This window comes from Poecilia formosa, unplaced genomic scaffold (genome assembly GCF_000485575.1).
Source record: "Poecilia formosa unplaced genomic scaffold, Poecilia_formosa-5.1.2 Scaffold67, whole genome shotgun sequence".
Lineage (NCBI taxonomy): Eukaryota > Metazoa > Chordata > Actinopteri > Cyprinodontiformes > Poeciliidae > Poecilia > Poecilia formosa.
In genome coordinates, this window is record NW_006800006.1 from 571391 (window position 1) to 589840 (window position 18450).

The window sequence follows — 18450 nt, forward strand, 5'->3', positions numbered from 1 at the left end:
GGATATGAAACAGAGCAGCAACTCGGAGAGATAGAGACGAGTTTTACTTTCTCACTCAGCCTAAAACCTATTTCAGTCTATCGACGGGGGCATTGACAGTCCAAATAAAACTTACAAAGTAGCCTAATTATCTGAGGAAGTTGTGGTTACCACAAACAGCGGCCCCAACGCAGTCAGCAGGATACAGTTTAATAAATTGTTACAGTGCTGCTGGGTAGGATGGTTTGGTAGTTACTTAAAGAAGCCCGAGTTCATCCTCAACCTCAGAGCTCAGAGGGAAACCAGTGGATGTAGGGAAGAGTTCAATCAGGGGGTTTCACCCACCAACTCCACCCATTAAACTGCACTATTTCTACTGCATGAAATGAGCCTCCAACTCCAACTTCATGACGATTTCACTGTTTGTTTTTTTTTGTTTGTTTTTTGTTTTTTTTACAATGAAGATAGTTTACAAAAACCAGTAATTAGTTCTACATCCATCTAAATTTATAGTGGCAAAGAAGGGTCATAAAAATGAAAAAAAAAAAAAAAAAAAAAAAAAAAAACTACGCCACAACAAAAAAGCACAACTTCAACCAGATGAGCCACAATGGTAATTATGCTAAACTTGCTAACATAGTGGTTCGTTTTAGCATAGCTTTTATTTTTCTAGTTGTGGCTTTTGCATTTTGCTAAGTCCTTCCAGGCGACTGTATAAATGAACTACAAGAGGATAAATCAAAATGGAATTACATACAATAAAAAGATGGTTCTATTTTACATAGATACATTTTTTTATAAAAAAAAAATAGAAAAATTCTAAAGTACTTTTTGATCAAAAATGTCTGACTATGCTAACAAAAATCTAACATTTAGGAGCTTATCAAAAAAGCGTAGAAAAATAACTGTGTTCACAAACAGGATAAAGGTTTCATAAAGCTTGCGGTGAGTTTTAAAGAATATCTGTTCAATATGGAGTTATAGAGCTCCACTTTTTCAACTAGTGATTGTCGAATGTTGTCTAAATTCATCAAAAAACGGTTCATAAGCCTTCTTTGCTAACTTTAGCATCATTAGCGGTTAACAGTTAGCCTATCACAATGTTCTTACACTGCTTAGAAATCACTCCTATTCTCTGTCACAGTCTCTTTTTACTGCGCACCCAAAATGTTGACACACAGACAACATAATAATGTTATCACCCCGCTCAGCAAGCTTTTTATTAGTCGACTCTGTGACTGTGTGCATCTCAAGAGCTACGTCCCTTATTACTTCAAATACAGCAAGGGTGTCAAATTTAAAGCTTCAAAAGACACAATTTACTTTGATGATAGAATATAATGAGATTGCAATATTGCAAGACCTTGTTATATACCTATTGTGCAGAGTCAACACCAAAAATCAGTCAAGACATACATCTCAAATTAATGTTTTTTTTTTCTTTTTCTGTGAAATGGTAAAGAACAATCCTCCCAACTCAGTAACGTCAACCAAGTTCTCTCTAAGCAAGTTGGGCGCAAAAATAAGAGCTATGATTTTCAGCAAAAGAGCTGTGACTGACAATTCTGTCAGACAGACGACACTTTAAGAGCCACATAAAGACAGTTAGAAAGTCGGCCTTCTATCGCCCGAAGAACATTTCCAGAATTAGAGAACAAATGTCTCAACATCTCATCCATCCGTTTATCTTTAGTCGCATTGATTACTGCAGTTGAGTTAGTTGCTTTCAACCCATAATCACTGGAACATGGACCAACATATTTGATGGTTTTGATGATGGTACTTGACAAAATGTAATGTTTGTTATTGGGTTCTCAATTGGTGTCTGTTTGATGTTTTTATGTCTTTATTTTTGCGATTTTATGATGAAAAGCACTCTGACCCGCCTTATTGCTGAAATGTGCCATGCAAATAAACTTGATTGATTGACTTTATAACTTAGAGTCACTACAAAGTATGGAGAAAGCTGCAACTGTAGAAAATGAAAGAGATTTTGCTGACGCAGTACTCCTTGTTGCTCTAACAGGAGAGGAGAAGCGGCTCTCGTTGGGATTAAAAATACTGCAGTTTGGCCATAAAGTGTGAATCATTTCGCAGCATTTACACTGAGAAACGAGAACGTAATCGTCACCCAAAAGTCAGATGATGTTTGTAACATTCACAGATATGTAATAAACAAAGCCTGACAGATGTGTGCAATGGGAGCATACACCACAGCCCAGGCACCACCTTGTTTTTTCAATCCTTCATTCCTGAATTTGACATATCTATATGTGTATGTGTTTTTACCTTCAGGCAGATTCAGAGTTAAGAACAAATTGCTCATTTCAATAAAACACATGCATGGAATATATATGAAAGCATGATGCAATTTTGCAGCACTAGGCATAAGTGGGCATAGTAGTAATTAAATAAATGACCACTCTGACCACGAGATGGTGGTAACATGCCTGCATTACACTTCTCGGTATGTATCTAATATGCATGAACAGGCGTCTTGGCTGGGCTCCTGGATCTGTTATCGATTCAGAGGGAAAACGATTGTCCTTATTTCCACTTAAAACCATAAAATATTCATATGACTAAAGTATTTTAAAATGATTTACTGAATTAGGAGGGGGACATGAAATCCCTGGACAAAGTTTCTGTGGTGGAAACATGCTTTTATTTGTGAGCAAATGGAATGGAACCCAATGAAATGGAAATAAATCAAAACAAGCTGGAAGATGTCAAGACTCCTGAATCTCCAGAACACCCCTGACCCAAGCTGCTGATAGCTAAAGCAGTTATCACGCCAAGCAACATGAGACAAAACTAGCATGAAGCAGCCTCATTTCCCCCCAGTTTCACAGAGTAGACATGTTCAAAGTTCAGCCATGCAGGAAAACGAGCGTTATTGAATGTAAATGACATGTAATAGCCCCCACGCAGCTGGAAATGTACCTTGTGACATCTCATTTTTCATCCTGCCTTTGTTCAACATTTTGCGTAGGCGGTTTGGTGTGTACAGACAACTCTGATCGATAATGTATTCAGTGGTTGTACGGGGACTCTCTAACACACCAAAGCAAACTTATCCAAAAGTCTGCGTGTGACAAGTTATCCAGCAGGAGCTTGTGCCGCGAAGAGGCTGTCAGCATCACTCAGCCGCGTCAAGCAAAGACACAATGCCTGTCTTCAAGCTTTCTATTACACGTTTAATGTCTATCACTCAGCAAGCGAGCGCCTCAGGCTGTTTTACACGCAGTAAAACATTCCAATAACCCAAAGGTGCTGTGGCTGACTGTCTGCGTGTGTGTTCCTTTCGGCTTTGATGCGAGCAGAAAGTAATCTTCCCCGTCAGAGGTGCCGCAATTTGCAACTCCCAGCATGCTCACCCTCAGGAAGGAATCCAGCGCGCCGTTTTCCATAAATTCAGTGATGATGAGGACAGGGCAGCTCCGTGTCAGGACACCCTCCAGCCGAATTACGTTGGGGTGGTCGAACTGACCCATGATGGAGGCCTCGGCGAGGAAGTCTCGCCTCTGGCGCTCGGTGTAGCCCGCCTTGAGAGTCTTGATCGCCACCACCATCTCCCGGCGGCCGGCCTGCTTGAGGCGGCCGCGGCACACTTCGCCAAATTCACCTGCAGCAAGAGAACAAAGTGGCGGGAGGGAGGGAGGGTGATGTGGGGAGGGGGTTGAGTGAGCAGAGGGAAGGTGTCGGGAAAGAGGGAGTTGGGGGGAAATGCAGGAAGAGGGAGAGTTACTGGTCGGATTTGGGTGTGAAGGACTGACTTGAAAGAGTTGAGGGTCGGCTTCAACTGTGGGACACGTTTAGAAAAAAAGAAGAGGAAATCTTAGGGTTGTGGAGGGGGGATTCAAGGATCAAACATGTTGGGGAGAGAGGGGGTGACTGGTATCGGTCGAGGGTGCAACCTGGGTGTGTTGCAGGGAGACAGAGGATGGGCGAAGTACTTGAGGGTTTTGCATCTAGTGCCTAGCAAGTATGTTTACAGGGAAGTAAGAGAGAGAGAGAAAGAAAGAAAACATAGGGATGCATGAAAGTTGGACGAGCAGGACCAGACTCATCAGGACAAAACATGCTGCTGGAGAGAAATAAAAAGAGAAAAGAAAACAATCTAGAAGGGGAAAAAGTAACAGTCACGTCAGTACTTTCCAGCTTTCAAGGGCACTGTGAATGCTATCCCTTTTTCTCCCAGAGAGGACTTATTCCTCCGAGGCTCTGAGGAATAACAAACTAAAGCCGTCTCTTTCTCCTCCCGAACAAAAGCGGCTGCTGCGCTTACCTGCACCAATTACTTCTTCGATTTTCACACAAGAGATGTCTATCTCTTTGGCAAACTCGTGAACCGCATCGTTGGGGTCCTCATAGGTGAAGGGGTCAATGTACACCTTGACCCCTGGAGAAACTAGGAGGAAAAACAAGAAAGAAAGATCAGAGCCTTGCATGTGTACCGGATAATTGGAGGCGGAACATAGAGAGTGATCGCTGAAAACACAACTGTGGTCAGATTTGAAGTTAAATAAATAAAGTTGATTTCTATATTAGCATTTTGGAGTGAATAGTGTAATGTACTTTGTGAATTTTTATAACGGCTTCTCATTTTTATGTCTGAAACTCTACAAGGTTCCTTATTGACAGGCTAAAGGTAAAATCCAATGAAAGCTGCATTGAGCAATTTTTTTTATTTATTTATTTTTTTTTGGCTTAAAGGTTTACTTCGTGACATAAACCCATTTTCTTAGCATTTTTGTCCTGGAATAAAACTGCCAGCCAATAGGATTTCCGTATCATCATGTTATCAGCACAGGTGGAGTTTTGAAAGAATCCGGGTGAAATCACATGTTCAATAGAATCACTTTTGTTCTTGAGTTACCTCCCCAAAAAACAGTTCCTGTGTTAAAGCATTTCGCTAAAATTGCATTATAGAAACTCCTGGCATGAATAACCTAAAGAATGTTTTTTATTTTGGACCAACCGGAACTTAATGATCAGCAAACAAGGCTTAAACAAACATATCCAGAAATATATTCCCGGAATATATTTGTAATGGAAATGCAGCGTTTGACACTGTTTGAAACCAAGTCTTTTTGGGAACACCCTAAGATACAGACTTTCTACAAAGGTGTGAAGGCACATATGTGCAGAATGCACGACTACAGGATTTGTTGCATGGGAAGACAACAAATAATGGCAGAACTTCCAATAAGAATGAGCACTTGTTTTATCAGAGACTGGTTAATGTTTTTTGTAAGTGAGGCGGAAGCCAATGTTCGAAAGCACATATGCGTTTCGACAACATGCCAAAATCACAGTGCCATCTAGTGGCCTGGCATAACAACTACAGTGGATTGAAGGTGCTTCTTTGGCAGTGCTGTCTAAATGTGGAACTTTTCCCCAATGAACACATGAAAATACCAGCAGTTTCCACACAGCAGTGGCCAAAGCAGCAATTTTTGAACAACGGCCTTTGACAACAAGGGAACAAGTAGAAGGACAAGCAGTCAAAATGAATTTCCCTGATTGATCCTTGTGACTGTTGGGAGATTGACAAAATCAAATGCAATGCAATGCTCAATGCAGAAAAGATGAGCGTTTCCATTAGCCCCATGTTGTGACAACAGTGAAACATCTTGATTCGGTCCATGTGTGTGGTTGCTTCTTATCATGTGGTTTTACTTCAGCCCAAGAACAAAAAGTGGAACGAAAACATCCTCCAAGAATGTCGTCTTCCTACAATCCAGGAACAACTTGAACACCATGATCTGTTGATTTGCCAGCATGCGGGAGAGCAGCGCGTTATGGAGCATAAGTGAAAACAAAAGATCAGATTGTTAAAATGTTGTGGTAATGACCAAGAAATTCTCCAGATCCGAGAGGAGCTGAGGCCAGAAAACTCATCAACTCCAAACACTCCAAGTTAAGAAAGGGTCACCATCAGTCTGGATTTCACCTACAAGTTGATTCCCAGCCTCTCTGTATGAATTGTGGAAAAATCACATTTCTGACATACATGAGTTTCAAAACCTTTAAACTTATGAAATATTTCAGTGGTTTACATCACAGAATATGTGCTGAAAAATCTAAAAATATAAGTACAACACAATGGTCACACAACAAAATGTTGGATTTTTTTTTTTCAGAATTGCTGCAAGGTTTTAAAAACCATCAGTGACTCCTCATACTTGAAATTGGTGAACCGCTGCCATTCGTCAAACAGTGCCAATTGAATTCAGTTTATGCAGCACAAATTCAAAACAGTGTAAATCTGTAGAAAATTTGGGAAGAAATTCCATCAAATCTATTGATACAGACATATGCCAAAGTCAGTTACACATATTTCAAATACTTCATTGTTATCAAGATTAGTTCATTAATCTAAATGGTTAAAAGTTTCCATCTAAGGAAACTCAGATTGCATCTAGTCGCTGACTTGCAGCGTTCACTCCTCCTGGACCAACATGTAGCGACAGCAGGCTGTTGCACGCATTGTTGCTTTGGGTATGAACGGTGCTATTTAAATAAACCTGCCATGGCCTGCCTCACATTAAGAGGCCAACATCACTAGTGACAACTTCTCAATGTGGTCACTGAATGCAACACCAGAGCTAACTAATAGAAATAGGTCATTTTTATGGGTTTCATTGTAAAACTGCACAGTCAAAAATGAACAGAAAATGAAGGGGGTTTAATTTTTTAAAGTCATAAATTCATCATGTCATTTATAATTGTCAGTGACAAACTGTATTGTAGTTAGCATGCTAACTTCAAACTAATATACAGTTAGCATGCTAACTTCAACTAAATATGCAGTTAGCATGCTAACTTCGAACTAAATGTACAGTTAGCATGCTAAATGTGTAAATATTTATCCCTATAAATTTAGCTCCATAAATATTTAGTGTGCAGGCTAACTATTTCGTTCTTAGCTAGCTAAATTGTTTTACAAATAATTATTTAGCTTGTGGATTAAATATTTAGAACTGCGACATATAAAAATGCATGAACAACATTGTGAAAATATAACTTTGTACCTCCATTTTTTTTCCCGCTAAATAACCCAAATTATTGCTCTTCATTATTGATTGCATAACTTTACAGTCAGCACTCCATAATTTTCAAATCACAATTTGCAGTTTATTGGTCATTCTCATATTTTTTATCCTTTGTTTTGGTTGTAAACATTAATCTGAACAAATTATAGTGTTTAGTTGATAACTAAACTAGGGGGTAGTTTGTTCAATTTGGCACAGTTGAGGAAAAATCAGAAAAACAACAAAGGCAAAAAAAGAAAAAAAATCAAACAGCAACAATGGAAATGCAGAGGCTGTGTGCATGCTAAAATCTCCTCAGAAATAATGCAGATCAATAAAAACCATTGTTTCACTCTTTGACTTATTTCTTCTTCTCCCAATAATCAATAACCCTCCGGCAGCACATGCATCTAACTCTCTGCTTCATCTGCGAGGTCTGACTTCCTCCGAGCTAACAGGAACATGTCTTCTTTGACTCAAAACAGGTGATTGGATAATTGACCAAATCAGTTGGTTAACTGTACTGGCATGACTACAGCAGCATAGAGGAGCAGGACACAGAAACTCACTGTACTGCTGCAGTTTCTCGGTGTACTCCAGCTCCGACCCGCTGCGCTGCTTCCTGTAAACAACAAGCACATGAGCAGAGTCACATTCACACAATCAGCTGCGGCTCTTTCCCAGGCGCGGCGAAATCGAGCTAATAAACCGCTCCGACATCAGCCGGGAAGCCAGGCCGAGGAAGAGCGCCGCTGCTTTCTTTTCCTTGGAGCTTAAGAGGCAAGAGTTGCATGGAAGCGCACACCCTTTGAATTCATCTGAAAATTTAATGAGCCTCTTTGTTCAAAGTCTAATTAACACGGCGAAACATGTAGTTCGTGTTGTCAGGGATGGAAAAGAGGAAAAAAATCAAACACTTACTTAAGGCAGACAACAGCGATAACCACCAAGGCAACGACGACCACCAGACCGGCCAAGACTGAGCCTATGATGAGAGTCAGCTGGTCCTGCACCGACTTCTGGGGGTCACCTGGATTGTAAAACACATACGAATAAATACCAGCAGACGGATTAAAGAGCAGCTGGAGCTGGATGTGTAATGGATACCAATTAAGTCGGTCATAAAAGCTATTAAGCCTGAACCTTCATTAGGAAAAGCTATGGCAGCAGACCATCAAGGACAGACAGCAGAGGGAGGAAAGCGCTCGTACTGTGCAGGTTGGTGCTGAAGTCCATGGGGTTGCTGTAGCGACCGTACCCGGCCACGGTGCGGGCCCTGACCTGCACCACGTAGGGCGTGGCCGCCCGCAGGCCCTCCACGTTGACCGAACTGTGCTGGGACGTGACGGTGTGAGCCATCGCCTGGCCCTGACCGGAAACAACAAAAAAACATCAAAAGCTGCAGAATGTAACTTTTTATTAAAAATATTACTCTTTTTACATTTTTGTTGAACCAGTCACTATGTCGTGAATGCATGGTATGAAGAAAACTTGAGCTCCTCTCCTTTCTCCCAGAGCTTACTGGAAGCAGCCAATCAGAGACAGGAGGCGTGGCTTAGTGCAGTCAATCATGGCCATGCTCATGCCACTCTGCCTCCCTGTCCCCTCACTTTATGCTACGATGAAGTTAACAGTCTGTCATAAATGCTAATGCTAGTTACCATGGCCACCACTGACAGCAGATAAACGGTTTTCCTGTAACTTGTTTCTGTGCCGTTAGCTCATTTAGCAGCGGGAACATGAGGTTTGACTGACGGCGCTCCTGGCTCTGATTGGTTGTTTTTGTTTGGGAGCGGTGCATTTCTTCAGACGATGATAGAAGCAAACAGAGGAGGTCCCTCTATCAGACTGTGTGTCATAACAGACTGTCATGATATGGTGACAGTTTTAACAGATATATGAAAAATAGATTCTTTCTAAAAATTGGACCTTTAAAATTTGAAATGCACCAATTTGATAATAACTGTATTAGTCCCAATATTGAAAAAATTCTAGATTGGGTATCGGTGACAATGTCCCTGATCTATAAAGATAGATCTATTCAGACTAATTCTATGCTTTGTTCTGAACGACGTTATGCTTTATTATTTAATTTACATATTTAGAATTCCTAATTGTTCTTTCTGAATCATTTGAAAGAAAGTTTGTTACATTTTCTTTTATATGTTTGACCAAAATAGCCAACCTATTTTTTTATCAGTTCCTTTACTATTTATTTTACATTGGCTGTTCTACTCCTATTAGAACAGCTCCTGAACAAATTTTGTTTTTACATGCTTGACCAACTTCTGAAGCTGTTGGTGGATTTAACTGAGCTATACTGATGCAGAGTTATCAGATTAATTTGTAATTCAGTGCATTTATGTCTATGTTTAAAAAAAGGAGACATTTTAAGTTAAAAAAATTATTTTTCTCTATTGTATTGATCTCAGCTAATACTAATCCTCATATTTGTATCAGAAGTGGAAAAAAATGGCTGAGCACATCTCTAATTAAAACAAAAATCATTTATTGCTTCTTTTTTGGGGTAACTGTAAGGTCATGGTAACGCCACAAAAAGTCAGATTTCTATCACTGAACTGCACACAGTAATCACATTCAATCATATTTTCTAATCTACTGATATTTATTGACACCCTCAAGAGACAAAGTGGAGAAAATTGTAAAAATAACATTTCCGATATTATTTTAGTTTTTTGGCTTTATCATTAATTGAAATGCATCAAGACAACAATAAATCAACATTTTTAATATGATAAAAAAGTTTTTCACAATAAATAAAAGATACGATAAATGCCCACTCCTACTTTCCTCTATTCGCTTATAAAAGAGGATTTTTTTTGGTTCCCTCAAACATTGATAAAATGTGATCATGTCCTGTTCACATGAACCTAATATCTTGCATTATTTCATCTTATTACATAAATGTATACATATATGCATATATGTATACATGTATACCCCTAATGGCTGAAGCATAACCCACTTTGTAAGTGCAAAATGATCACTGATCAGAGATAATATGGTTTCATCATAAATTCATCACAAATTTACATTTCTGCTGATGTTATTGACCACAATAAAAGAAAAGGGATTTCTGATTAAATTGCATATATTTTTTTGTATTTAAAGCACAAATCCAATAACTTCTGTTTTTCATTAATACTTTCTAACAAGAAAATCCAATTACCAAAACTCGCCTCCCCCCCTCGACATCATAAGTGAATTATTCATACTCGTATTCGTTTTGTCTTTTAAAAATGTGACGCATAATTAATTTCAAAATGCCGCTCTGCCTGGACCTGCCACGCTGGTATGTAAAATCCTCCGGTGAAGCTAATCTAATGCAAATTACCCTATGAACACGATAAGAGCCATTTTACTATTTACATCACAGCTCCTGAAATAGAGGTTTAAAAGATGAAGCGATTATGTCAAATCGATGTCGTATTATTGGTGATGTTCTCTGTTGCGGGGTTAGCGGTAGCTCTGTGACCTTAAGGCCGAGCAAACCATCGAACTGGAGCTGCTAACGTGGCTAAAGTTGACCGTTAACTTGTTTTAGTGCAGCAGCGGGGTCGGAAAGCCTCAGGTTTGACCATCAAAGGTTACAAATTGGCTGCATTATGCCTGCAGGCTGTTCTTAGGGAATTGATTAATGCTAATGACGCAGCAGGCACACATTACCAGCTGCTGACTTTGATTCTGCTACAATTAAAATGTGCGCCCTCATCCCCGGCCCCCCAGCAGCACGTTCCAATGCTCACTTAGTGTTCAAAACAATCAAGTTGTAGTAAATCTTCATTTAAACATTTAATGTGACATGTGGTAATGTCAGGGCTTTTACCCTCTCCTGGTACTTGATCTCGTAGTCGAGGATGACCCCGTTGGGCTTCTCGGGGGGCAGCCATGACAGGCTGAGGGTGTCTGCAGTGGAGCGCATCAGATGGACTGTTGGCACGGCTGAAGGTGCTGCAGGGAGTCACCAAGAGAGACAGTATATCACTGTGATGTAACTTAAAAGTTGCTGAGAGCTTCTTTCAAAGTTGTAAACACAGATGCAGTGAAAAAATGGCTGTGGACTGAAATCTGATGATTTTCAGCTTAGTCAACCTTAAATGGTTCCAGACTTCTTCTTTTTACATGGTGTTACTACAAGTTACCATGGTAACTTGTAGTAACAAGTTAAAAAGATGTTTTTCCTCAAAAACATTTTTTTAATAATGTCCTTATGTTTCTCATAATATGAACCATAAAGCTGAAACTTTTATAAAACATATTTTTTCCATTTTTGTTTGAAACTGTCAGTCTGTTGTCACAGTATGGGACAGATAATCTGTGAAAAAATAAAAATAAAAAAGTCAATCTCTTCTGTTTTTTACCAGCACTAACTACACACAACCAGAGTCAAGAAGAGGATCTTATCGCTGTCAATCACAGTCTCCTGTGGCGCTGCTCTCCCCTCCTGCCCCCCTCTTGCTCTCTGCTGTGATACAGCTCAGGTTAGTTAGCATGGTGACCAATGGTGGTCATGGTTTTCCTGGAACGGTAAGTGGTTTCTCTGCCATCAGCACATTTAGTAGCAGGTACACGAGTGTGATTGACGGCGCTAAGACCCTCCTCTCTGCTCTGATTGGTTGTTTTTGGAGCGGCACATTTTTGCAGGCGGTAATAGTAGCTCAAAGAGGAAGTGGAAGAGATCAATGTTTTCACAGATCATCCGTCTCATTCTACTGTTACAACATGGCAGCAGTTTTAACAAATGTGTAAAAAAATACATTTGAATCAGAAGATAAAAGCTCTCCAAAAACCAGAAATCAGAAATTCTGATGGGTAAAATATAATAAAGCAGTATTTCCTCAAATTAAATAAATACTACAGGTCAAGCTGTGACATAGAATAAAGAATGAGAAAAAGGCTTGGGGTTTCATTTGTACTGGTTTCAGTGACTGAAACTGATTTCTCTTCCTGTTACATTTAGTGAAACATGTTCTGGACTGAACATTTATCATACTGGGATAATAAAAAGTCACAACTGTGTTCTGGTGACGCAGGCTTGAAGCATTTAAAACATTTCTGGATCATAATTGTAGCATAATGTCCATGTTTATGTTTCATTAATACAATCCCTGCAGAGAAAATGTTTCTATCTGATTAAAATGGAAAGAGGTTGAAATTTGACTTGGTGCAGAAAGCCGTAAGAGTGTAGCGCAAGGACTTATAGCTGGAAATCCAGGAAGAATACTAATCAACGTAGGAACACACAGCAGAAGATGGATGGGCATCTGACAACTGAAAATCTGCTGAAGGAAACGCACAGCAGAAGATAATGAGTGAAGAATTCATGGCTGCTATTAGGAAACGGGAAGTTGATGTTATGGAAGCTGAGCGCAAAATCAACAGAGAAGAACAGAAACGTAAATGACAAAAAAGAGAGAGAGATATACAAAAACGCAGAAAATTCTTGAAACAATCCAATAAATCCATAATGTTAAGTCGCTCCTGTTCTTGTCGGGTTTTTCATCACTTCCAGTCATCTCATTATTTTAGCGCACTCTTTAAGGTAACTCTCCAGGGAATGCTGCCCCGTTAATGAATGCACACCTATGAGGAAACATTATAGGTCAACGTTATTAGGTCAGAGCAGCAAAGACATTAGGAGCCACATTAAAAATACTTTGGAATAAAGTCGTGGTTATGATAAAACCCAGATTGATTATTCTTAATCAAATGCTACTAAACAAAACACTAATTTGGTCTCTGATGTTACAACTATGTTCCCTCTGAAAGGATAGTTTAGAAAATGAATAGTTTTAGACATCTGCTGTAAGCCTGATGGGCAATAACTTATAAATGGTGCCATGGTTTGGAATCTACGGTGGCCCAAAAGGGTCAACACAACAGCATAACATCCATTTTAGCATAAACTGTTACCTTTTAACAGTGTCAGTAATAATATAGTCAAAGTTTTACCGCGTTTCATGACCTTTTTGCGCAGACCTCGGAAGACAGCGTCTACTCAGTCCGCCATCTTGGCCGTCCCTGCAAGTCCTATGTTGTCAACTAACACGCAAGAACCAGCTTTTATTTTAATATTTCACTTTTTGCCAAGCTAACTCGCATATTAGCAAAATATTTAACATTTTACCTTCTGCTTTAGCATAACTTCAGTTTTAGCATAAATTATGTTTTAACATTTTAATATAAGTGCCATGATAGCAAAAGTTCTGCTTTAGCATAATTTACATTTTAGCAAAACTTCTGTTACCTTTTGCTTTAGCATATCTTGTGTTGTGGCTTTTGTTATTGTGGCAACATATATATATATATATATGTGTGTGTGTGTGTGTGTGTGTATACACACACACACACACGTTGAACTACTTTAAAACAGTTTATTAGAATATAAAGTTATTAAAATGTTCTTCCTTGTACACACGCACACACAAATACAGAGCTCTCTCAAATTTCCACTATTTTATAAACAATTGTTTTCAGTGATAATAAAGAGAGTTTTTTTCGTATGATCGGAAGGCCAAAACGCTTAAAAAGGCATTTGTTTTCCCAGATATCCGGCCACATGTGGACTACTCGGCCTAAATCAGACTTGTGTGTAGGTTTAACTTTGAGTCATGTCTAAATACATTCTAAATGAACCTTGGCTGTTGAAATCGTGTTTATTGTTCAGTGGGAACACCTGGTACTTGGAGCGAACCGAAACAGAAAGATGATAAATGTTCAAACTTTCCCCACCTCAATCCCAATCAGCTTGGGAGAGGAAGTAGATGATTCACCTCTACTGTTCTGCAGCCTATTGATTTGTGACGCCTGACTCAGTTGATAGTCACTGAGCTGGGCTCATATATACTGCAGTGAGGTGATTAAGTGCAGGTTAACTGGGAGAGTAATTGCCGTCTGGGAGAGGCCCCCCTGAACAGTTTGGTTGATGATGATGTTGCATATATTTAAGTGGCGATGTTGGAAGGTGACATTTGTCAAGACGTATGATAAGAAACCTGCTTAGTCTGCCGAGTGCTGACAGTGGGGATATAAAGCAGAATTTATCTGCCTCTTCCTGAGAACTGTCCCAGAAACGCAGAGCTGCAGCCCGGCATTTGTCCAACTGTCACTCTCAATGAGCTTTCCTCCACACTGTTTACTCTCCGTGTTAGAACCTCTGTTGATACCCAACACTCATTAGGAAGCTCATTGACATTGACTGAAAGCGGGATCCTTTAACCAGCCTGTACTACCACGATGCTAAGTGGTATTGATCGGCGCTCCGCCGTGAATCAGGCCGGCGACGGGGTTTTACTCACCGGCCTGGTTGGTGGTGATGTTGACCGTGGAGTAGTTGGGCGAGGACGGGTTCTTCCCGGACACGCCGTTGACGGCCTGGACCTCGAAGCTGTAGCGGGTGTGGGCCTGCAGGTTCCTCACCACCACCTTCCTCTGCCTCATGCCCAGGCGGCGCGGAGCGATGTCCACGTTGTCGTCGCACCGCGTGCAGGGGCTGAGGTCGCGCAGGCACTTCTTGCACACCACGTTGTAGACGAGGTCCCCCCGCCCGCCCGTGTCCATGGGTTCATCCCACTCCAGGGACAAGGAGGTCTCGTTCACGCTGGATATGACGTTGCGAGGGGCCAAGGGGATGGCTGCACAGAAACACACACACACACACACACACACACGTGTGTGGGCACTGGAGAAGGTGGGCAGGCTGTGCTAAAACACACAAGTGAGGGTTTAGTCATCCTCCTGGTGCAGCGCTGACATTATCCTCCCTGGTGGTTAAAGAAACTGTTTTAACAGCTTTATAAAAAGGGAACAATAGGTAGCATGTGAGCAGAAAATAGAGTATAACAGAGGTGGAGTGCAATATTGACATTCTTTAGTGAGAATACACACATAACATGTACAGAAATGTCTTAAAAAGGGTAAAAGGGATCATATTCCACCTCCTTCAGCATCTTTATTTAGCATAAATCCAGACTATTTGGCCCCAGAGGCTGCAGGGAACCACCAGTCAGAGAGACAATGTTTTCTTCTACAACACACTCCAACACACAGAAGGCTATGCAAACACGGTTATAGGCAGTTTCAAAGTAGAGATGCACCAATATGATATTAATATCTGTATCGGTCCCAATATTGAAAAAAAATTCTAGATCGGTATCTGTGACAATGTACCTGATCCATAAGGGCAGATCTATTCAGTTTAATTCTATGCGTTGTGCTCTGAGCGACATCACGCTTTATTATTTATTTTACATTATATTTAGAATTCATAATTGCCTGTTTCAGTTTCTTTATTTATTTCCATTGTCTGTTAGCCTCCCAAGCTAACTGACTGAAAAAATGAAAGTTGTTTTTACAAGTTTGACCAAACTTGTGAAGCTATTTGTATCTAACTGATACTGCACTGCTGTAGAGTTATCAAAAACATTACTTATTCAGTACTTTTATGTCTGTGTTTAAAAATAGAAACGTTTTAAGTCAATTCAGCTGTTTTTCTGCATCTGATCAGTATCGGCCAACGATAAACCTCAGCTATTGGTTGAGGTTTAGCATCGCTGGTTTCCAGGGCTTTATACCTGCTACGTAAAGGCAGGAGGTAAATCTTATGGCGTCTTCATTAGGGCTGGTAGTTTATGCGCAAAAAAACTACTAGCATGGTTATTTAGGTTCATTTAGAAATGATATTTTTGATGAGTTTACAGGAAATCCTTGTTGTTGTTGTTGTTGCCTGGTAGTCATGGAGTTTAGGGAGCTAAATAAACTGAAATCCTCAAACCCCTGAGTTCCAATGGGAGTGGTGCATCTCTACTTTAAACAGGCTCCTTCAAAAAAAAAAAATGGCTTGAAAATAAAGCAACGTTCAACTTTTTTTTTTATTTTTTATGTGATTCATATAAACTGTCATGCTCAAGCATAGCTTGGCTGACCCCTTGTCAGTTTGAAATAGCTAATCTGTTCATGACAGAGAGTTCCTGTTTGTGAGTCAGTGTGACCCAGGGCCATCGTGTTTCTATAAGCAGCGCAGCATTTTCAGAGAGAGAGCGCTTGAAATCAGGATAAAGTGCGATAAGCGCCGAGGAAAGCAACAAAGATCACTTGTGCAAACAGGCTTTTCATCTTATTAAGGTGCTCTGCCTCTCGGCTCCCGGCAGCGGAGCATCCAGCCCGTCTCACTGCAGCCAGAGAGCGAACGGCTCTCTCCACAGAGTCCACCTCCTCAGCTGCCATGCCCTGAGCGGCCATTTCTCTCGCCCCATCCTTTCTAATTAGGCAGACGGAGTTCAGAGTGGAAGCTCCTCTAATTGGACACCCGTCTAAAACACACGCTGAGTCCAAGCTGCCATCCATCGCCTTCTCTTGTGCAATGCGCAGCTTCAAAAACACAAAACGCAGGCGGCCCTGGCACCGGCTCTGACAGACCGCAGAGGCAGGACTGTCAAGCCCGCGCGCGCCCGCATGCGTGTTTGTGTGTGTGTGTCTCTAGTGGAAGGTGGTGGCTGTGTCCCTGCCCGCCTGTCAGCGTGCGCTGGTCAGTGTCACAGTCCACAGTGTTCCTGTGACAAGGATCTGGGGGAGACAGTTGCGGGCCGTGTGTGTGTCATTTAACGTGGCGAAAGGCCCCTGGGGCTCAACTTTAGCAGCTCATGTCGCTCTAAATCAGCACGGCCAGGGAGGGACTGGTGGAACAAGCAGGCCGCGCTGCTGCCAGCAGCACAGCCGCCTGCTTACCGCTAAAGCAAGTCCTTCACATTCAAATGCTGACATTTACAGGCTTTCTGCAGATTTCAACAACTCAAATTTAAGACCTTTTTAAGATGATTATGAGTGACATTTAAGACCTGTATCACCACGGAACAGTACAAAAGAAAATGGCATATTTGATGTAGTAGTAGTGCCAAGCTTATTTGCACAGACTGAATGTAGCATCATTATAGGCAAGCAACAGAAGTGAGCCAGTGGTGAAGACAAACGTCTTCCAGACAACTGGAATAATTTTACACTTCCATGATAAAGGCAAAAACTAATGCATCTGAAATTAACTTAAAAAGCTATTGTATTTTAATTTTAGATACATTAATTTAAGCTAGCCAGTTAGCTTAATTTAAGTTAGATAAATAGCTAATGCATTTCAACTTTAGACAAATTAATTTAACCTAGCTAGTCAGCTAGGTTTCTAAACTAGCTAGCAAGGTTTTGTTAGAAGCTACTTAGCGGTAGCATCAACCGCCACGAGAATGCAGTCAATGAAGATGTCTGCACATGACTCAAAGGTTTGTCTCACAGAAAAGTCACGAGAGAAAAGCAGTGCGTAGCATACATGATGAAATAGTCCTGCCACCACAAAATTTAAGAACTGTGATAAACGTAAGTTGCACCAACTTACATTTTTCTATGGAATTTACGACATTTTAAGGCCTTAATTTTTGATGCATCAATTTAAGAATTTTTTAGGATGCACAGACTCTCTGATTTAGAAGCAAGTTAGAAGTAAGAAGTCAGTTTGGGTTTACCATTTTAGAGCCAAACTGAATTTAAAGTATGGACTGTTTTGAAAGGGTCCACTCTAACATTATTATTAGTAATAATGACAATATTTTCTCACCTTTTATTTGAGTCACATTGTTTTTAACCAGTGTACTTACAGCTGCCTTCAGACTACCTTACCTCAAACCATCCGTGAGCAGCTGCTCCTTCATACTTAGACAGATGTAAAGTATTTAGGAGCAAATATGCAAATGCAAATAGTTTGGCAATCAGTTTAACCGATGAAAATGTAGACATTTGTGAGTAAATACTAATTTGGGGGAATTTACTGTATCTTTTTGTGTCAGAGTTCTACGTATCATGTGCTGCTTTCAAACGTTTTTTTTTTTTTGGTTGGCTCTTTTCTTCCAGCAACAATGTGACATATACAAAAATGGCATAAAAAAACATGAGGTGAAGTAACACATCTGTGTACTCATAAACAATTCAAATTTCAGAGAAAAAACACAGGAGCTAAAGTGGATTGTTTCAGAAGGAACTGCAAACACACAACGTTTGACCCAGTAGGTCTAGTTTCTACAGCAAAAATCTCAGCACACTTGAAATAAACAAAACTAACATACAACCAACTTTTCAGCACAATGAAGGAGATTGCTTAAAGTTAAAAATTCCTTAATATAAAAACTACTAGTTCCACTGGCAGATTATTCCACCAGTGGAAATGGGAAATTAATTATAAATGAAATAATCTGCCAGTGGAATATTATCGTTAATATTAGGGATATAATTGACTAAAACAAGCTGCTATGTCTTGCTGGAAATCTATCTGCAAGATTTTATCTTATTTCAAGTGTACTAACTTATGTGTAGTAGAAACTAGACCAAATGCACTTGGTGAGATTTCTTGTTTTTGTTCTTTCAATAACAAAGT

General features: G+C 40.2%; 1 protein-coding gene across 3 annotated transcripts in view; it reads right to left on the reverse strand.

Moving 5' to 3' along the window:
* The window catches only part of ephb3a (eph receptor B3a), a 72516-nt gene that overhangs the window by 25042 nt on the left and 29024 nt on the right, over positions 1-18450 (reverse strand). Inside the window, exons 5-11 of one of the 3 annotated variants that reach the window (XM_016672886.1) lie at positions 14336-14671; positions 10864-10988; positions 8228-8384; positions 7938-8046; positions 7586-7638; positions 4268-4390; positions 2698-3604 (exon numbers count right to left, since the gene is read on the reverse strand). In XM_016672886.1, the coding sequence (XP_016528372.1) occupies positions 3207-3604; positions 4268-4390; positions 7586-7638; positions 7938-8046; positions 8228-8384; positions 10864-10988; positions 14336-14671 (1301 nt within the window). In that variant the 3' untranslated portion in view covers positions 2698-3206. Of the gene's footprint in view, positions 1-2697; positions 3605-4267; positions 4391-7585; positions 7639-7937; positions 8047-8227; positions 8385-10863; positions 10989-14335; positions 14672-18450 lie in introns of those variants that run through there. The other 2 variants (XM_007554863.2, XM_007554862.2) reach the window with 2 other exon arrangements.